The sequence below is a fragment of the Cherax quadricarinatus genome, chromosome 52, assembly GCF_038502225.1.
Source record: "Cherax quadricarinatus isolate ZL_2023a chromosome 52, ASM3850222v1, whole genome shotgun sequence".
Lineage (NCBI taxonomy): Eukaryota > Metazoa > Arthropoda > Malacostraca > Decapoda > Parastacidae > Cherax > Cherax quadricarinatus.
Window position 1 is genome coordinate 7,168,656 of NC_091343.1, and position 21,517 is coordinate 7,190,172.

Consider the following 21,517-nt stretch of genomic DNA (forward strand, 5'->3'; position numbering starts at 1 on the left):
TATGTTTTGCATGATATATGGCCTACCACCATAGATAAGGACATGAGAATTAAAGAATGCAGGGACAATTTTCAGTTTCACCCAACCAACGATTTTCTGATGTGGCTTATGTGTTTCTGGGGAAATATGTAGTAAATTAATTGATGTTCTACATCACTTCCATCGCAACTTGAAAACTAAGCATTTGCGACGGAAGTGATGTAGAACATCAATCAATTGAGATCTGTTATTGAAATGATAAAGACTTAAAGACAGGACAAAGTGCTTTTAAAACCTACAAACGGAAGTCAGTTTGCGTTTTTAGGTTTTTCTTTATAGTATTTTTACCGAAAATGCGTCTTTACTGGTCCATGCGACTTTACTGGTCAAGTAACCCTATCAGGTACCTCCCTTAACATTTAGAGGCGAAAACAAACATTTATCCATACACATCAATGTCTATCAACAACACTTCAGTTAATTTGTCACAGTACAAGTCTAGATAACTTGTAATTACTACAGAAAATTGGAGAGGAATCTCCCATACTCACCCATTAGCAGGAAAACACAGCTGTTCTGATGTAAACAAAGGCGTGTTGAGTGTTGCCATCTATGGTTAGGTTTATCTATTTTTATTTTATTTTATTTCATTATTTATTTTTGTTTTGATTAATTTTTAAAAATCAATTTTACTCTCCAAACACTTGAACTTTTTAGGTAGGGACCCCTTTGCACTTGCACCATGTGCGCAGTCTTGGATGAGCCCCTGAACCCCTTGGACCGCGGGGCCCCCAAATGCGCGGGACCCTAGGCAAATGCCTAGTTTGCCTATGCGGTAATCCGGCCCTGCCTGGGAGTGCCTTTTCCTCCTGAGTAATGTAGGTCCTGCTTGGCAATTTCTTACAAAACAGGCCTGTTTCGTCACAATTAAACACTTGTTCAGGTTTCAATCCTTCAGCCTCTGTGTACTCCTTGAATTCATGCACATATTTTTCAGCCGCTTTGTGGTCTGAACTGGCAGCCTCACCATGCCTTACCACACTGTGTATGCCACTATGATTCTTAAATCTTTCAAACCAACCTTTGCTGGCCTTAAATTCACTCACATCACTACTAGTTGCAGGCAATTTCTTTACCAAATCTTCATGCAACTGCCTAGCCTTTTCACGAATGATCGCTTGAGAGATGCTATCTCCTGCTATCTGTTTTTCATTTATCCACACCAATAACCGTCTCTCAACATCTTCTAACACTAGCGATCTCTGTTTCGAAAACAAAGTTGCACCTTTTGCAACAACAGCTTCCTTGATTGCCGTTTTCCTGCTCACTATAGTAGAGATGGTTGATTGGGGTTTACTATACAACCTGGCCAGCTCCAACACACGCAGTCCACTTTCGTACTTTGCAATTATCTCTTTCTTCATTTCAATAGTCATTAGCACCTTTTTTCTTGAAGGCTTGGCACTAGAAGCTTTCTTGGGGCCCATGGTTACTTATTTTGCAGAAACAAGCACCAAAAACAGTGATAATATGGAATGTACCGAATGTATGCTTAGATGCGCGCACACTGGCTGGCTTGTAAACACTGGCACACACGGGGCAGTTCAGGCCACATGTGGATACGTCTCGTACGAATCGTATCGAATGTCGGGCTTTCCATTGAATGTCGAGGCGAAATTTTTGCGTTAAAATGCATCGAATGTCGGACTTATCGAATGTCGATGCCATCGAATGTCTGGGGTCCACTGTACTGACATTTAAAATTATAACCAAAACTTGCTATACGGCTCCCCCCACCTGACTTTCTAATACGGTCACCGCGCCCTACCCGGTTTGTTTACATTTTCCGTGAGCCCCGTAAGCACCATGTCTCTCCATTATGTCTGGAAACTCCAAAATTTCAAGTGTTTTTAAAAATTATTTCACATTTTATATATACTCTGATAATTATACTTACGTATACCTGTACCTAAATAAACTTACACAATGTGCTGGCGTGCAGGTACACATTAAAATCACTAAGAGTGTCTTATGTCTCGAGATGCCATATTAGTAATGATAATAATAATAATAATGACTGAGTCTCATTAAATGTCGTATATTACATTAATATACACATTTTCATTAATCCATCTATGATATTTTTTCAAAATTATATAATAAACATGATATGTAACATATAAAGACTATAAATACACCCCACAGTAGAATAAATAAACATAAATTTGAGATGTGGTAGCCAGACGACTTGTATGAGTAACAGCAAGAATAAAGTTTTCTGTAGTCCAACATAAGAGAAAATGTGGTACTGGGGGTAACTAGAAAATTATTCCTTTCATATGCCTTCACTTAGAGCGTCATTTCTTCAAAAAATGGTGTTACATGAGAATGGGAGTGTTCCTCTTTATTTATTCTACCATATCAATGTAGAGACAACTAGTACAAAACGTAACTTGTGCACAAACCAGACATGTTTGCCTGGTTAGAACATAAGAACATAAGAACGAAGGAACACTGCAGAAGGCCTACTGGCCCATGCGAGGCAGGTCCAAGTCTCCTACTGGCTTAAGCCAATGCACCCAACCTAGTCAGGTCAGGTCACATTGACTTAAGGGAGGAACACGGCAACCGACCTGGTAGCACAAGCTATCAGGTCTAACTCACACCCACCCACATCTACTCATGTATTTATCCAACCTATTTTTAAAGCTACACAACGTTCTGGCCTCTATAACGGTACTTGGGAGTTTGTTCCACTCATCCACAACTCTATTACCAAACCAGTACTTTCCTATATCCTTCCTGAATCTGAATTTTTCCAACTTAAAACCATTGCTGCGAGTCCTGTCTAGGCTAGATATTTTCAGCACACTATTTACATCCCCTTTATTTATTCCTGTCTTCCATTTATACACCTCAATCATATCCTCCCTAATTCTACGTCTTTCTGATCCTACATTAAGGCTACAAATATTTTAAGGTCAGTAATGAGTGAACTGTATGTGCATTTTATCACTCGGGGACGCTTAACTGTCAAAGAATATTATGTGTGGGTGGGGTGGCCTGGTATGGTAGCCTGGCTGGCTACAATACATACCAGACTTGATTTCTTACAATAAATACTAGTACATACTCATCTCACCCTAGATTAAGACTACAAATATTTTAAGGTAAGTAATGAGTTTACAGTGGAACCTTGGCTTACAAACGCCCCACCATGTGAACGTTTCAGGATACGAACCGTTGTTCAGTCAATTGTTTGCTTCTGGATACGAACGAAATTTCAGGATGCATACTTCCCTCTCAAGGAAGGTTCCTTAAATGAATGAATAAATAAAATATTTATTTCTTTGCAAAGGTTACAATGTGTGTTTACATATTATAATATGATTGGAGCAAAGAAAGCTACTATCATGCTGAGGCATTTCGGACAGACTTAACCTAGTACTTATACATGACTTAAGTCTAGACAGGTGAAAAGTAGTGGTTACCAGTGTTTTGCAGATGGTGGCACCAACTACTGGCAGCCTTTTGAAGTTTCTCATTATTATTATTATTATTATTATTATTATTATTATTATTATTATTATTATATTGTATTATTATTATTATAATAATAATTATTGTTATTATTATTATTATCATTATTATTATTGGTATGTATGTGGTGAGGGGCTCTTGATCTAGGGGATTGGATCTGTGTTCCAGTTCCCTAAATTAAGCCTGAATACCTTCCATCCCCCCTCCATAAGTGCTTCCCCATTATAATAATAATAATAATAATAATAATAATAATAATAATATAATATAATAATACGTATACTAATAATAGTATAATAATAATGTAGTACTATTGTTTTGAATATTGTACTGCTTGTTAATTTTAAGTTAATTTTAAGCCTGCCCATAATGCTTTGCATACAAGGGGCTTTTGGCATGTATACCCAACTAGTACTATAAATCCTTGTACAACTATGTATCATGTCCAAATAAACTATATGAATATGAATATGAACATGAATAATAATACATGGCTTTGAAAGGCCATCACTAGATGGCAGTGAATACCACAACAATGCGGAAATGGTTATGGCCGCCTCCACTTGTCACATAATGACATATATTATTCATTCTAGAGTGTATATCAGGTTTCTGTGTTATTTATTTGGTTTACTACGTCATATTAGATCAGTTGTAATAGGTAAAAAGCCGTAAAGTTAATACATGTATTGACTGGTATTTTTCCTGCCTCTGAGAGCAGGAATTCCACCGGAATGGATTGATGGCTTTTCAGTTAATTTAAATGAGGAAGATTGACTCACTATATGAACAAATCAGGATATGAACAAGGTCAAGGAATGGATTAAGTTCATAAGTCGAGGTTCCACTGTACTATATGTGTATTTTACTTTTTTATTGTTTTTAATGTCTAGTTCTATTGCTAGCTTAATATATGTTAGTGTAAACTTGTTATCTAGTACGTATTTCTATGCATTTATAAGTGGATAAAAAGGGTGTTCCACTTTATGGTGGTAGCCTGGAACCTAGCCTGCCGTATAAGCGGGGCCCTACTGTAATGACATACTTTATTCATTCTAGAGTACATATCATGTTTCTATGTTATTTATATTGTTTATTATGTCATATTAGATCAGTTATGATAGATAAATAAGCCGTAGAGTTGATATTAGTGTCATATTGAAGTATTTTCTCCTGCCTCCTCAGAGCCAGGAATTCCGCTGGAACAAATTAATGGCATTTCAATTAATTTCAACGAGGAAAATTGATTTGTTATACAAGCAAATTGAGTTATGAGCTTGGTCACGGAACGAATTAAACTCGTAAGTCAAGGTACCACTGTACTTACAAACCCCTTACCTAATTGTTGAGGTCAAGTTCATGTCCTTCCAGAACAAGTGATTACAAGGGTAATCATATGTTTGTATCACATTAACTGGTAATTCTATCAAATTTTTAGTGAAGATTTGGTAATGAATTAATTTGTTTATATATAGTGAGAAAATTTTATAATTACAATAAATTTCTTAATGTCATTTCTTAAAAATAATACATATTATCACATTATTCCAGGAAATGAAGAACATAATTTGATGGGATCTTCACTTTTTTCTATGCCAATTCTTAAGGTATTTTAATATGTTGATAACATTAGTATATGTGTATTTGTGCAGGAGTGGTGACTAAGTGTGTTGCATACGAGGCGCAGCAGAAGTGGTGGCTGAGTGTATTGCAGACGAGGTGCACCAAGAGTGTGGGTCGAGCGTGTTGCAGGCAAAGTGCAGCAGGAGTGTGGGTCATCATGAAAGCTTCCTACACCCAGCATTTCCTTCCAACATGATCTGGTCAGAATATGAATATATTGTCTCTTGTTTGTTTTTGTTATGCATTGATGAAGATAAGTACTGTATTTTAGAAACTAATGTGCCTTTCCCTTCCTCTCCCCATCTTTCACTGTGTTTATATGTTTGTATAAATACTTACTGTTTAGTTATAGGAGCAAAATTATGTTGGTGGGGTTTCATCTTCAGCACAGTGTTTAGTTTCTCCCTTAAGTTTGGAACCATAAAAGAAAATAAAAGTGGCAGTAATAAAGGCTTTTATTTATCGAACATGTAGAATGTGTTTTCTGAGGTGCACTATGTGCTTTACCTCCTGTACAGTAATAGCTTGCATAGTACGGTTTTGAACAGTACGGGTTTTTGATATAATAAGGTTTATAAATTTAATAATAATAACTTTATTTAACCTCATTAAACACTGATATTGGACTCCTGCTATGGACTAGATTAGCACAATACGAACATTGGTAGCGTTTCTTACTCCAAACAGTGAAGTTGTGTAGTCTTGTATAATACATATTTAAACACAATTTTTTTTCTTTATTACATAAAGTAATAGAGTAGCAGAAATGTTCGATTTTTGCCAAAGTTCAGAAATAAACAAATCATGCCATGCGTCCAATACACATCAACTGGTGAGTCTAATATTCTTTCACAAGTGCGCTGATATTATTTATACCATTTCTACACCATTTCTACCCTAATGCAGTAGTATGCATAACAGTTAATCTTCTGTTTGTTGTGAGAATAAAAATTCAAAGTGGAAAGCAAAAGAAATGTAACAGAAGCCTGGGAACGTGACTAATGAGCAGAGGAAATGTTATTTTAGTGCCAAGAATGTCTGTCTTGTTTATTCTGGACCCTATTTGGAAATTGGCATCTTTTGAAATTTGTAGAAATTGGCAAAATTTCCAATTTCTGACCACTTTATTGGATAGTTAAAATTGGTAAATGAGCAGTTTCTTGTACTCATTCGATAGAAAAAATGGAATTCTAGTGAAATAGTTATGATTTTTGTCAGCTGGTACATTGGAATTGGCTGAAAATAGGGCTCAGTGTGGGCGAAATTGCTGATGTGTAAACATCATCGAGACCGCTAACTTCGCGAGAGCATAATTACCTAAGTTTTCCATCAAATTTCATACTTTTGGTGTCATGATCAGGAAAAGATTCTCTATCATTTCATAAGAAAAATAATTTTTGTTTTTTTTCGAAAAATTTCCGATCCTGAGAGCAAGTTTAGGAGAGGGCCTGTCGACCCTGAAAGGGTTAAAACTTCCCTAAAATGGGCCAAGACTTTGTCACTGTACAAGTTGCCTATATGGCTTGCAGCAGCCTTGTCAGGGTGATGTTTCTCCGTAAATCTTTCCATCCTACCCCACATTTCAAAAATCTTAATTTCTGAAGAAAACAACAACTTCCATCTCTCTTACTCCTCCTCTGCAGCAATATTCTGAGCTGCAGTCTGTTGCTGTTCCAGCTGAAGCTTCTGCAGCTCCTCAGTGGTGAGCTCTTCGTTGTGGTCCTCCACCAACTCTTCCACATCCTCCAAACTCACATCCAACCCCATGGAATTCCCCAGTGCCACAATAGATTCCACAACTGCCATAGGCTCATCAGGGTCAGCCCCAAACCCTTCAAAATCCCTCTTGTGGACACAATCTGGCCACAGTTTTCTCCAAGCAGAGTTCAAAGTCCTGGTAGTCACTCCCTCCCAAGCCTTACCTATAAGGCTTATGCAGTGGAGGATACTGAAGTGATCTTCCCAAAATTCTCTTAGGGTCAAGTGAGTGTCTGAGGTCACATTAAAGCACCTTTGAAACATTGCTTTGGTGTAGAGGTTTTTAAAGTTTGAAATGATCTGCTGGTCCATAGGCTAGAGGAGAGGAGTGGTATTAGGGGGCAAGAACTTTACTGTGATGAACCCATACTCCTCCAGAATTAGGTCATCCAAGTTTGGAGGATGAGCAGGTGCATTGTCCATTAGCAGGAGGCACTTGAGACCAAAATTATTTTCCAGGAGGTAATTCTTCACACTGGGGCCAAACACTTCATTGAACCACTCGGCGAAAATTTCCCTCGTAACCCATGCCTTATTATTAGGTTTCCAAAACACACACAATTTACTCTTCATAACATTGTTTTTCCTGAACACTCTGGGATTTTCAGAATGGTACACTAGTAACGGCTTCACTTTGAAATCCCCAGTAGCATTACTTCAAAACATGAGCGTCGGCCTGTCTTTCATAGGCTTGTGTCCTGGCAGTCCCTTTTCCTCCTGAGTAATGTAGGTCCTCTTTGGCATTTTCTTCCAAAAGGGGACTGTTTCGTCACAAATGAACACTTGTGGTTTTAATTGTTCAGTCTGTATGTACTCCTTGAATTCACTTATGAATTTTGTAGCTGCAATTTTGTCTGAACTGGCAGCCTCGCCATGCCTTATCACACTGTGTATGCCACTACAGTTCTTAAATCTCTCAAACCAGCCTTTGCTGGCCTTAAATTCACAAATACATGTATCAGTACTTGTTGCAGGCAATTTCTTTGAGATCGTCATGCATCTGCCTAGAATAAGACTATCTCCTGCTAATTGTTTCTCGTTGATCCACACCAACAATAACTTCTCAGCATCTTCAAGTATTGGCGATCTCATTTTTGTCAGCATATTTACCCCCTTTGCAACAACAGCTTCCTTGATTTCCTTTTTCTTGGCCACGATGGAAACTATGCTTGTATGGGGTTTCTTATACATTCTGGCCAGTTCGGCCACACGTACACCACCTTCATATTTTCAATGAGGTTTTTCTTGAATTCAATTGTATTTCTCACCTTCTTTACCAAAGACATGGCACTAGGAGCTTTCTTTGGAGCCATGGTAGCTTATTTAGCACTTGCAAGCACTAAAATGAATGGAATATTATGAAATATTTTGTATGAACAAGTGAGGGGACCGTCACTCACTGGTAAACAATGCCACACTGGCTGGGAAGGGAGTGCGAGGCAGCTCGGGGCCATGAGTACACGTCCATGACAAACAACTATTTGCGAGTCAAACGACAATTTGCGAGTCAGTGTTTTGACAAAAAAAGTTAGTATTTCTGAAAATTATGACTTTTGAGCCTTACGATTAACTAGGATCCACTGTATTGTGTTTGCCATGGTGTACTCGAAGTATCTGTTGCTTTCCCTGACAATAATTTCCATCAGGGGTTCATCAAAGAATAACTCGAAACATTCCAGTTCAGTGGCATTGTTCCCAAGTGTACAAAATGGCTGTATTCCACTTTGACTTTCATCAAAGTGATGAGGATTGGGAACAAAATTGTCAGCTTCCTGCCAATCCCAGGTGCAGTCTAATGGTGGGTAGTGGATATTGACAGGTGGTTGTGGTTGTGGAGTTTGTGGTTGTGGAGGTTGTGGTTGTGGAGGCTGATGTGGTGGGTGGGTGGGGGATGGTGGCTTTGTTGTAGATCAGCTGAGGCAGCTGCGTGGGTGGCAGCATGGCCCACTGCTGGTGCCTCATGGCTGGCACCACCACTACCACCACCATGCACATTTTCCATCCCAGTTGCAACAGTATCATCTTCATTTTCACTATCTGTTCCTGTTGTACAGCCACGGGATGTACCCCAAGATGTACTCCTTCACCTTGGAATAGCATATGGCACACTACCAGAGCACATATATTGTCGTATATACTGACACTTCACTGGAGAATATTCCACTTTTCTATCACTACTGGATCTGTTTTCAAGAGCTTGTAGTTCATATTCACTATCACTATCATCACCAATGCTCACATCTGAGTCCGGGATATGGGAAAATAGGAGTTTCCTCTTTCGTTCTGGTACAACTGAACGTGAACAAGACGGCCCAGCATCAGAGGTGGAAGGCTGAGGGTCATCTGGGTTTTCCTCACTATTACCGGTATTATGGTCATTAGTTTTGGTCACAACCTCATCAAAACCTTGAAACTCGTCTTCACTGGCACTTCCATCTGTATTAGAACTGTCACTGGGGAACAAAAGTGTCCCAGTTCGCCGAGGAGTGAGGAGTTTCTTACTGCGAGGCATGGTGAACAAGGTGTACTAAAATGGCATTCCCACAATGCACCACTGGGTCCCAGATTTTTTCCTACTGCGCACACTGACCACGCACACCCATTCTCTCACATCTAGGCCTACCAGCCTTTTCCCACTTGATTTGAAGGCGCTAGAATTTATGCATACTAGCACGTCAATAACCCTGGCACGTAAGCCGTACTAGTACGTTGGAAACCTTGAAAGGGTTAATGTCAATACATGTACAGTGGACCCTCAGTTATTGGCCGTTCTGCTTATCGGCCAACTCAGTTATTGGCTGTTTTTTTTGGCTTCCGGTTATCGGCCGTTATTTCGCTTATCAGCTGTGTTGGACGCATCCACTGCCAGCCGCTCGCGTGTTCCTGAGTCAGTGTGGCTGTGTCTGGGCGAGTGAGGAAGCTTCTGCTCATTCATCCAAGCATTTCAATATAATCTTTTGTTTTTGGTGGTTATTGATTAAGTGCAACTGCAAAATAAGTAACCATGGCTCCAAAGAAAGTTGCTAGTAAAGTTCCTTTGGTAAAGAAAGTGAGAAACATGATAGAATTCAAGGCAGGCAGGCATAGTGGCAAGGAGTGCAGCAGGCATGCAGGGAGTGTAGCAGGAAGGCAGGAAGTGTAGCAGGCAGGCAGTGAGTGTAGCAGGCAGGCAGTGAGTGTAGCAGGCAGGCATAGAGGTAATGAGTGTAGCAGACATGCAGGGAGTGTAGCAGGAAGGCAGGGAGTGTAGCAGGCATGCAGGGAGTGTAGCAGTAAGGCAGGGACATTAAATGTCCTATTTTAGGTTAATATAGACATTTTCATTAATACATCTATGATATTTTCTTCAAAAGTATATGAGAAACACATTACATAGCATATAGCATATAAACGTGCAGTGTTTATATGCTATCAAGTGGAAAGTCGGGTGGAGAGTGAACATTACATTTTCTCTGATTCAGCATTAGAGAAAGCTGTGACTCTGGTGTCTCGCCCAGTAACCGCCCATCATATGCGTTTTACAATTCTTGGCATGAATTATTCGTTGCTTCTTCCTTTGGTTTTGATAGCATCTAAAGGTAGTTGTTAGAAATGATTAAACTCAGTTTAATATGGCTGTGTAGTGTAATAATATGGCTGTGTAGTGTAGCCCGCAGGGGGCTACATACGTGTACTGTACCTACATATACCACTGCCTACACTGACTTCCTACAAATAAATACTACTCACCTCTTGCCCTAAGGTAAGTAATGAATGTACTCATTGTTTTCTGTATGTAAAACTCTAGTTAATCTTTAAAAAATGTATTTTTTGCTAATATTTTTGGATGTCTGAAATGACTCACGAAATCGTAATGATATGATTGCAGGTTCAAATCCCGCCCGTGGTATGGTATGTCTGAAGTGGATTAATTGGATTTACATTAATTCTTAGGGGAAATATTATTTTGGTTTTCGGCCTTTTCAGTTTTAGGCCGACCTTCTTGAACGGAATACGGCCGATAACCGAGGGTCCACTGTGTATAAATTCATAAGATGACCCTCACCTGTTTTGATGTGCCTATAAATTCCTTTCTTCTGGCCTAACAGATATTTGAACCTATTACTCAGTCTAATTTCTTTATGTGGAATAAATGTTCTTTGGGCATCATGTATAATGTTTAGAAAGCTCTCTTCATTATCCCAGTCCACAGATGATAGGTAGTCTCTAAGCCCTTTGTAATCTGCTAAGTGAAAATCTTGGACTGTTACTGAGTTATCCCTACTGTCATACTTCCATTCACTGTTAAAGGTAATTGATTTGTGGTAACTTGCATCAGATTCCTCTGAAATTTCTTAATTATTAACAAGAGTTTCCTTGTTTGCCAGAACCAAGTCAAGCAGGTTATTTCCCCTTGTAGGTTCTGTATAAATTGCCTTAAAAAACAATCTTGTACTACCCAGTCAAGGAATTCAAATCAGTGTGACTAAAGTTAAAATCCCCTAGAATTACTATGTTATCATGCCTTGTGGCCCTAGCAATTTCTTCCCACAGTAGTCTTCCTTGGACCCTGTCCAAGTTTGGAGGATGATACTATATCACTACTAAAATAAACTTTTTGTGCCCCCCCCCCCTGAAAATTCTACTCAGACAGACTCCATATGTTTTATTTCAGACTTTATACCCATTTCTATGCAGCAATTCAAGTGATCTCAGACATACAGTGCCACCCCACCCTCTTTCTGATGCTTTTATCTACTTGGAGCAATTTAAAATCCTGAATGTGATATTCAGCAGGCATGTCCCGATTTTTCATATTAAACCACGTCTCAGTTATGGCAAATTCATTAGTGTTTCCCGCATTTGTAACTAATCTCAATTCATCCATCTTATTTCTAGCATTATGACTATTAGTATAATATATGTGTACATGTATATGTATGTAAATTTAGAGACCCTTCCTTCTCTTTTCTCTTCTTCCTCATTTCTGTTCCTCCACTATACCTGTTACTGTCCTTATCACCTAGTGCCACTGACTTTTCAGTATTCATCAGTAACTCAGTGTGACACACTTCACTGACATTCTTCAGCGGCATGATCTCAGCTATAAATTAGCTGTTTCTGGTGATAACACAAATTCTACATTGAATGTAGAGCCTATTTTGTACTAAGTGTTGTTAAGTAGGCCAGTCACTGTCTGTCGATTGAAGCTGAAACAGTTAAATTTATGATATATTCCTTTTTCTCTAGTTATACTGTTAGAGTAGAAGACCTCAAGGAATTTTATAAGTTTGCTGACATTAAATATGTACTACTAGGATACAGTAAATCTAGATGGCTGGCACTGATGCCTGCAGTTATAAGAATTCTAAAAGTGAGTTAAAAGCCCTGTTATTGTACAGGTTGGCCATCACTAATCTGGCATCATTGGGACCTGTAGTGTGCCGGATTAGTGAGTTTTCCGGATTACAGAGTGGTTAGATTAGAATACACTTAATTAACCTATCAATAGAAACTCTTTCTGCTACATCTTCCTCATTTTCATCACTGCTTTCTCCTCCACTGGCTTGCGGCTATGGATTTACATCCATCTGCACAATTTCTGAGTCAGTACTTTAATGATGAAATTTGAGTCAGTATAATGATGAAATTTGAAATTATGCTAACCGAAATTAGTGTCGGATTACTGGTGGAACCGGATAACTGATTGCCGGATTAGTGATGGGCAACCTGTACTAGAGTTTTATTGAAAACCCATATACGTACTGTACATTATGCTGACTTAACTTCGTACACAGTCAGGCAGCAACTTTTCATCTAGTTTGTTCAAAGATTAAAAGGAAAAACATCATCTGTTGAACTTATGACTACAGTTTATGATGTGAAGTAAAATCTTCTCTCAAGGAAAGTAAGCATTTTTCTGACAAATTCAGTCAGGATTATAGTAAACAAACTTGTTCAAGGTAAATTGATTGATTCATCATCAGTAGTGAACACAGTAGCACATTTTTAAAATACATGCCAACATTGGTTGACTTACATTCAAGAACTTGAAAATATGCAATTTGCCTCACTAAATAAACTTCCAAGTTAGTCAGATATTGAAAAATAATGATATATGCTTCAAGGAAAGAGTTTTTAATCTAAATTTGATACTAAAGTGTTTTATGAGTCTTCATGTTCTTAACAGTACAATAGTGATGAGAAAATATCAGTGGAATGCATCAAAGTTACCAGCAGATCAATGCTGAGTGAAACTATTTACTCATTTCAGAGACATACATCAGCCTACACACACTTGTCGACATTAACACAGTTTAAATTGTCTCCCAGGAACTAAATCTTTTGAATGTGATTTTTCATGAGAGAATAAGTTATGGATGCTTAAAAAATCACACAACAAAGTCCCAACACCTCAAGGTCTTTAAAGTGACAAAAATAAATTTTGGGCAAACCTGTTTGAAACTTCATAATACTACACTGAGATCCACCCCTGAGATACTAAAGAAAAATACAGAAAAATATGTGAAAATTAAAAGTACTGTACTATATGTTCAAAGATTAACAGTGCATTAGGTAAATTATAATTTTAACGTTACAAACATACATTAATTAAATAAAACACGTTCAGATATTTGGGAGTGGACATGTTAGCGGTTGGGTCTGTGAAAGATGAGGTGAATCATAGAATTGATGAGGGGAAAAGGGTGAGTGGTGCACTTAGGAGTATGTGGAGACAAAGAACTTTGTCCTTGGAGGCAAAGAGGGGAATGTATGAGAGTATAGTTTTACCAACGCTCTTATATGGGTGTGAAGCATGGGTGATGAATGTTGCAGCGAGGAGAAGGCTGGAGGCAGTGGAGATGTCATGTCTGAGGGCAATGTGTGGTGTGAATATAATGCAGAGAATTCGTAGTTTGGAAGTTAGGAGGAGGTGCGGAATTACCAAAACTGTTGTCCAGAGGGCTGAGGAAGGGTTGTTGAGGTGGTTCAGACATGTAGAGAGAATGGAGCGAAACAGAGTGACTTCAAGAGTGTATCAGTCTGTAGTGGAAGGAAGGCTGGGTAGGGGTCGGCTTAGGAAAGGTTGGAGGGAGGGGGTAAAGGAGGTTTTGTGTGCGAGGGGCTTGGACTTCTAGCAGGCATGCGTGAGCGTGTTTGATAGGAGTGAATGGAGACAAATGGTTTTTAATACTTGACGTGCTGTTAGAGTGTGAGCAAAGTAACATTTATGAAGGGGTTCAGGGAAACCGGCAGGCCGGACTTGAGTCCTGGAGATGGGAAGTACAGTGCCTGCACTCTGAAGGAGGGGTGTTAATGTTGCAGTTTAAAAACTGTAGTGTAAAGCACCCTTCTGGCAAAACAGTGATGGAGTGAATGATGGTGAAAGTTTTTCTTTTTCGGGCCACCCTGCCTTGGTGGGAATCGGCCAGTGTGATAAAAAAAAAAAAAAACAGGTACGATAATTGTACAGATGATGTGAAACAATTATTTTTTTTCCAGTATTTAAAGAATATCTTACTCTTATCTCCAGAAAATCTGGTCACTTTTTATGTGGATCATGCTTTATAGAGGTGAGTGGGAAGAAAATGAGCATGTTGAGAGGAAGTTAAGCAACAGAAATAGAGTGGAATAAGATTGAGAAAACAGATGGTATATGGTTATGAAATGATGATCAGGTGAGGATAAAGACACTTATGTACAGTTCAGGACATGTCCTGAACTGTTCATAATTGAATCGCTGTAAGCAAGTCTGAGTAGCTCATCATTTTCTGGATTTCTGATCAATTTCTGAACTACTGATCATACCGGTTTAAATAAAAATTTTGGACAACTAATACATACTCTATAGTATTGTGCCTGCACTTTGAAGGATAGTTGGGAAATTGCAGTGTGGTGAACTATTTGAAGTGAAATGTTAATTTTTTTTGCCTTCTTAGAGTCACCGTGTCTTAGTAGGAAACAGCTGTGTTAAAAAATATCAGTGTATGATTTATTGTACATTGTGGAATATACTGATTTTACTGTACTGCAGTACTAGGCACAAATATTTAAAAAAAATACAGTACTTGCTCCAAATAAATATAAAAATTGAAACTTCTGATGGTTTGTTAACTCTGGAATGTTGCATATAATGTGTGATGTACCAGGTATGCTCGTCTGCTGTGTCATCACCCATACGCGGTGTTAAGCAGTGTAGTGGTGGTGGTAGTGACGTGTCTTGTGCTCTCCCTTACCGCCCGACCACTGCCAAACTTCACTGAACCATCCTTGGTAAGTCTCCTCTCATTTGTTTATGTTCTTTATTAACACCAATTTTTGTTTAATGCAATGATCCCTTGAGTAACAATGTTAATCTGTTCAACAACATATATCGTACCTCAAAACTATTGTAACTTAAACCCCAAAATATATGGTCTTATGGTAATTTGTTCCAAGATGCTAGAAGACACCCAACCTGTCCTTGAATACTTTTGTTATTTAAACACTGATGTTTTCTGAGTGGTAAACAAACATGGGTTTCGTCTTGAAATCTGCAGAGGTATTTACACCCAGCAGCAGTATAAGCTTATCTTTTATAGGCTTATGCCCAGGCAAAGTGACAGGAGATGGGAGAGCAGGCAGGACAGGGCAGAGGAGACAGGGTAGGCAGGACAGGGCAGAAGAAGCAGGGTAGGCAGGACAGGGTAGTGAAAGTAGGGTAGGCAGGACAGGGTAGTGGAAGGGCAGGTAGGCCAGAGCTGGCAGGGCAGAGCAGGTCCAGGCAGGGCAGGCCAGGGCAGGGCAGGGCAGGCAGACCACAGCAGATAGGGCAAGTAGGCAGGTAGGGTAAGCTGGGGCAACTACAGCAAGGTAGAACAGGCAGATCAGACAGGGCAAGACAGGCTAGAGCAGGCAGTTCAAGACAGGTGAGAGCTGGCAGGTCAGGACAGGCCAGAGCTGGCAGGTCAGGACAGGCCAGAACTGGCAGGTCAAGACAGGCCAGAGCTGACAGGCCAGAGTTGGCAAGTCAGGACAGGCTAGAGCTGGCAAGGCAGGATAGGGTTGGGCAGGCAGGCAGGCAGGCAGGCAGGCAGGCAGGCAGGCAGGCAGGCAGGCAGGCAGGCAGGCAGGCAGGCAGGCAAGCAGGCAAGCAGGCAGGCAGGTAGGTAAGTAAGCAAGCCAAGGCAAAGCAGGGCAGGGCAGATATTGGTAAAGAATTGTAGATTTAATATTCACACATTTTTTTGTTGCAGTCTCCCACCATCCTTGTCTGGCACATGTACAGTCTCCCTCCCTCCTGTGTCTGCCTTTCACCCTCCCTCACCCCCTCTCCCTCCCTCCAGTTACATCCGTCACTCCATTTAAGATCTTTTCATCACCCTGTCTTGTTTCTGGGCTGAGGCCCACTCTCTTCTGCTAACCATCATATGAATATCTATCTCAAATTTTTCATTTCACCTCAAAACTAAATTCGTAACTCAAAATTATTGTAACTCAAGACCATCATAACTCAAGGGACCATTGTATTCTGTATAGTTATTTACAGCTTTACTAGACTAATGCCAAATGAGCCTGGCCCATGGGTGGGCTCTGGGAGTAGAAAGATCATGGAACTCATCAAAGGTATATCAAAGGTAAAGGTATGTAATAGTTTTTGTAGCCTAACTGCTTGATGTTATGATACCCTAATTTACATATTTCCTAAATTAAATTAATACCATATTATACATATAATATCTTAAATATTAATTGTTTGGACTTGTTACTAGGGATTTGAGTCAAGAGGAACTGTGATCAGTCAGCGTGCAGTGGCCTGGGATAACCTTCTGGAAGCCACACGCCCTGGTGGCCCACTCAGTGTCAACCCTTCAGATGACCCCAGTTTTAAGAGCCAACCTTCCTCCTCTGGGAACAATGGAGACAAAGAAACAGAGAATAAGAAACGTCCAAATCACACACACCAAGTAAGCCATGGCAGAATTGTGTTGTACTTTGTTATCAGTGCTTTTAATCCTTTCAGGGTCGACAGGCCCCTCTTCCAAACTTGTTCTCAGGGTCGAAAAATATTTGAAAAAAAAAAAAAAAGTTCTTTTTTCTTATGAAATAATAGAGTTTTTTTTGTGAGTATTATAGGTCAAAAAATGTTTTTTTTTTTGCTATCAATACTTATGGAAATATGGAGGCATGAAGTTAACAGAAATTGAATTGCATACGGCAACATCGTCGACTGCCGGTCACCCGGTAATAGTTTTTTTTTTTTTTTTTTTTTTTTAATATTTTATTTTTTCAAGTAACTTTTATGGTCTCTGAGACCAATATAAAAACCATTTGGTATATATTCACTCAGTGTATACTACACAATAACAGCACAAACTTTGCTGTCATTATATTGTTTACGAAACATGTTTACACAAACCAACAATAAAAAAATGTTGTTTATTACTATTTTTCTATCATATGTATACACATATAGAGTCACTGGACAGGTTCCTATAACTACAAGAGGTTCTGAAAGCTTGTAGTTGTGTGAGGGTGGACTTGTAAATATGCTGAGTCACCAGTGTGTCTTGTGTCACAACGATGCATCATACCAACACTCACTAACCCTCACTGCCTTCCACAACACATTCCTTCCTTCCCACAAACCTACCACCCTTCTTTCCTTCCTTCCTTCCTTCCATCCTCTCATCTCTTCCTACCTACCTTCCCTCCTTCCTTCCTTCCTTCCTTCCTTCCTTCCTTCCTTCCTTCCTTCCTTCCTCTTATCTCTTCCTACCTACCTTCCTTCCTTCCTTCCATCCTCTCATCTCTTCCTACCTACCTTCCCTCCTTCCTTCCTTCCTTCCTTTTTTTTCTTCATACAAGTAATTTTATGGCCTGTGAGACCAAGATAAGGTATACTGAATGTATATTCACTCATTGTATGCTACATAATAACCGCACAGACAGTCATTATATTGTTTACAAAACATGTTTACACAAATCAGCAGTAAAAAATGTTGTTTATTACTATTTTTCTATCACATATATACACATATAAAGTCACTGAACACTTCACAGAACTGCTACAGCTTCTGTAAAGCTCGTAGTTGTTGTGTGTGGACTTGTAAATATGCTGAGTCACCAGCGTAATTAGTGTCACAATGACAAATAACACCATCACTCACCACCCTCACTGCCTGTCAACTCCCTCCCCACCCCACCAACCCATATGGAAATAAGTCACTGTCTGAATTTTTGGGGTTATCGTAGGTTGATGGTCTCCTTACTTCCTTCCCTCCTTCCTTCCTTCCCTCCTCTTATCTCTTCCTTTCTTCCTTCCTTTCTCCCTTTCTTCCTACCTTCCTTCCTCCTTCCTTCCTTCCTTCCTTCCTTCCTTCCTTCCTTCCTTCCTTCCTTCCTTCCTTCCTTCCTTCCTTCCTTCCTTCCTTCCTTCCTTCAGGTTTCCTGGGCATTGCTTTTGGTCACAAACTCCTCAAAACCATGAAATTCATCTTCACTGACACTTCCATCTGTGTTTGAACTGTCACTTGGGAACAAAAGAGCCCCAGTTAGCTGAGGAGTGAGGAGTTTCTTAGCCCTAGACATGGTGAACAAGGTGTAATAAAATGGCTTTCCCACAATGCACCACTGGGTCCCCGATGTTTTTTTGTACCGTGCACACTGACCATGGAGACCCATTCTCTCACATCTAGGCGTACCAGCTGTTTCCTGCTTAATTTGAGGCGGCTAGAATTTACGCATACTAGTATGGCACCAACCCTGAAAGGGTTAATTGTTTTATGAAAAATCTCTCGATAGTAGTGCAAAGAATATTTCATCTTGGAGAACCTCCTGTGATATATTGGATTATTGCTGTATGAAAGCATCCTTCTTGTGTTCTCTCCTTATTAGGTTTCTTCATTCCCTAAACTGTAGGTCAAAAAATAAGAAAAGGTTTTCATGTTCATGTATCTAATCTTCAGGTGTGAGACTAGTCCCAAGTATTCAAACTTACCTAACTGGCTAATAGTTTTATAAAATGATCAGATGTGATGATTTTTATAACACCCAGTAACAGAGTTTTGAGACTCTGCCAAGAATATTATTTTGGAATGATAAAATATCTAGGAACATAAGAGACTGCATCTATGTGTCAGGTAGTAGGAGGTACCTGTAACTACTTTAGTTTCAATGGTTCTACTACTTTCTTAGCCTGGCCTGAGGCTAAACTTCCTTACTGACTGTGTGGTTAATTAGGAGGTTGCTGCCAGCAGCAGCCTCTGACACGGCAGCACTAGGGAATATCTTCCCCATAGAATACAGGAGGGCACTGCAGTTTCGGCTCCCTCTTTTCGGAGTCCCACTATTTCAACCATTTTCAACTGAGCCATTGTTCATTACGTTCTTGCTGTTACAATTTTTCCACCATTATCACCATTTTCGTTTAACATTTGTGTAAGGGAAGGACAACCAGTGCTGTATTTAAAGATATGTATTATATGTACGTACTGTGTTTATTTTACTTTTTGTCCTTTTTTTTATTCCTATCTGTATTGAGCACCTAATATATGATAGTGTTAACATGTTATCAGGCATTTTAGATGCATTCAATAATGAAAAAACAGCCCTTTGCACCCTCCAGCAATTTTTGCTTATTGTTTGGGATCGTGAACCTTTGAGCCATAAGAACGGTGCCCTTCTGTAATTTAAAAAAAAAAAACTTGGTAAATCTATGGCTCAGCTTATGAGCCTGATCTTCCACTAGGGGGCTGTGCCCACATCTGACAACTTCTTTAACCCTCCATCTCCCACTTCTTTACTACTCCAATGCTAAATGTCTGGTATGCCTTATGGACTTGATCTACTTCCACTAGTTGGTCCCACCCACATGTGTTTTCAGTTGCTGCATCTTTCCACTACTACTGCCTCTGGTATAAAAAGGAACCATTTTTATGCCTCTGGATTAAAGTGATAAAGATTGCCATGTAGGCTAATCATATCTCAATGAAAACACCTAGGTGTTGCATATATGACACCTAGGTGTTGCACATGTGGCACCTAGGCATTACACATGTGACACCTAGGTCTTGCATGTGACACCTATGCATTGCACATGTGACACCTAGGCATTGCCCATGTGACACCTAGGTATTGCCCATGTGACACCTAGGTGTTGTCCATGTGATGCCTAGGTGTGGTACATGTGACAGGTGTTGCCGATGTGACACCTGGGTAACAATAACAATAAGTTTATTTTAGCAAAGGAATGTAACACTTTGGTGAACATGCCAAAAGCCCCTTTACATGCAGAATATTTTGGGCAAGCTTAAGACTAACTTAAGATTAATAAGGCAATAACAGTGCTGTAATTTTACATATGGTCATTAGGTGAGTTACAGTGAATAGAAGAAAACTGAATATTCAGGAAGTTCACCCTATATGGCTTTAGTAAGTATGGTAGAGAATAATTGCAGTTTTGATGTATATAAAAAGTACAGTAGAGTGGAACCCTGGATTTCAGCTGCTTTTTTGGCCAAAATCCTATCCTGGATTTTGGCCAGCAACTCAGAAATCGGCCATATTGGACGCGTCTGCCCGCCATGCCATGTGCGTGAGTCAGTCTGGCTGTCTTTCGGTGAGTGAGCCTCATTCATCCAAACATTTCATTATAATCCATTGTTTTTTGTAGTTGTTTATTGAGTGTGACTGTGAAATAAGCCACCATGGGCCCAAGAGCTAACCACTGAAGAGCTGCAAGACCTTCATCTGCAACAGCAACAGACCACAGCTGAGGAAATTGGTTCAGAGGAGGAGGAAGAGAGAGGGAAGAAGGTGCCTTCTTCAGCGATTAAGGTCATTTGTGCGAAGTTGAGGGAGGTGCAAAGTTTTGTGGAGAAATGTCACTCTGACCAAGCTGAAACCAGCCATATCTGCAACATGTTTAGTGACTAAACCTCGTCCCACTTCAGGCAAATCTTAAAGAGACGCCAGAAACAGACCTCTCTGGACAGTTTTTTTGTCCAACAGAGGTACAGTGACTCTCAAGCTGGTCCTAGCACCAGTAAAAGACATAGAAAGGAAGTAACCCTGGATAGGGACTTGATACCTGAAGTCCTTATGGAGGGGGATTCACCTTCCAAACAATAATCAGTCTTCTCTCTCCTCCTCCCTGTCTTCTATATGCCAACAAGAATCTTCATCAACCCTTTCAGGGTCGACAGGCCTTCTCCTAAACTTGTTCTCAGGGTCGGAAATTTTTCAAAAAAAAAAAAAAAAAAAAAAAAAATTCTTGTGATATGATAGAGAATATTTTCCTGATCATAATGACACCAAAAGTATGAAATTTGATGGAAAACTTACGGAATTATGCTCTCGCAAAGTTAGCAGTCTCAACAATGTTTACGCATCGGCGATTTCGCCCACTTTGAGCCCTATTTTTGGCCAGTTCCAATGGACCAGTTGACAAAATCATACCTATTTTGCTAGAACTCCAGAATGCAACAGTTTAGAAGTACAGTGGAACCCCGCCTTACGTTCCTGAGAGCTCATTGTAAGCCAAAATTATCGTTAGCTGAATTAATTTTCCCCATAAGAAATAATGGAAATCAAATTAATCCGTTCCTGACCCCCCAAAGTATGAAAAAAAAATTTTTTTACCACATGAAATATTAAT

The 21,517-nt window shown here is 39.6% G+C and overlaps 1 protein-coding gene across 12 annotated transcripts in view; it reads left to right on the forward strand.

The window, feature by feature from the left end:
• The window catches only part of disp (RND transporter family member dispatched), a 753,128-nt gene that overhangs the window by 577,283 nt on the left and 154,328 nt on the right, over positions 1 to 21,517 (forward strand). For all 12 annotated transcript variants that reach the window (XM_070096023.1, XM_070096020.1, XM_070096021.1 and 9 more), the window contains 3 exons: positions 5,172 to 5,342; positions 15,030 to 15,153; positions 16,632 to 16,826. In XM_070096023.1, the coding sequence (XP_069952124.1) occupies positions 5,335 to 5,342; positions 15,030 to 15,153; positions 16,632 to 16,826 (327 nt within the window). In that variant the 5' untranslated portion in view covers positions 5,172 to 5,334. The remainder of the gene's footprint in view (positions 1 to 5,171; positions 5,343 to 15,029; positions 15,154 to 16,631; positions 16,827 to 21,517) is intronic.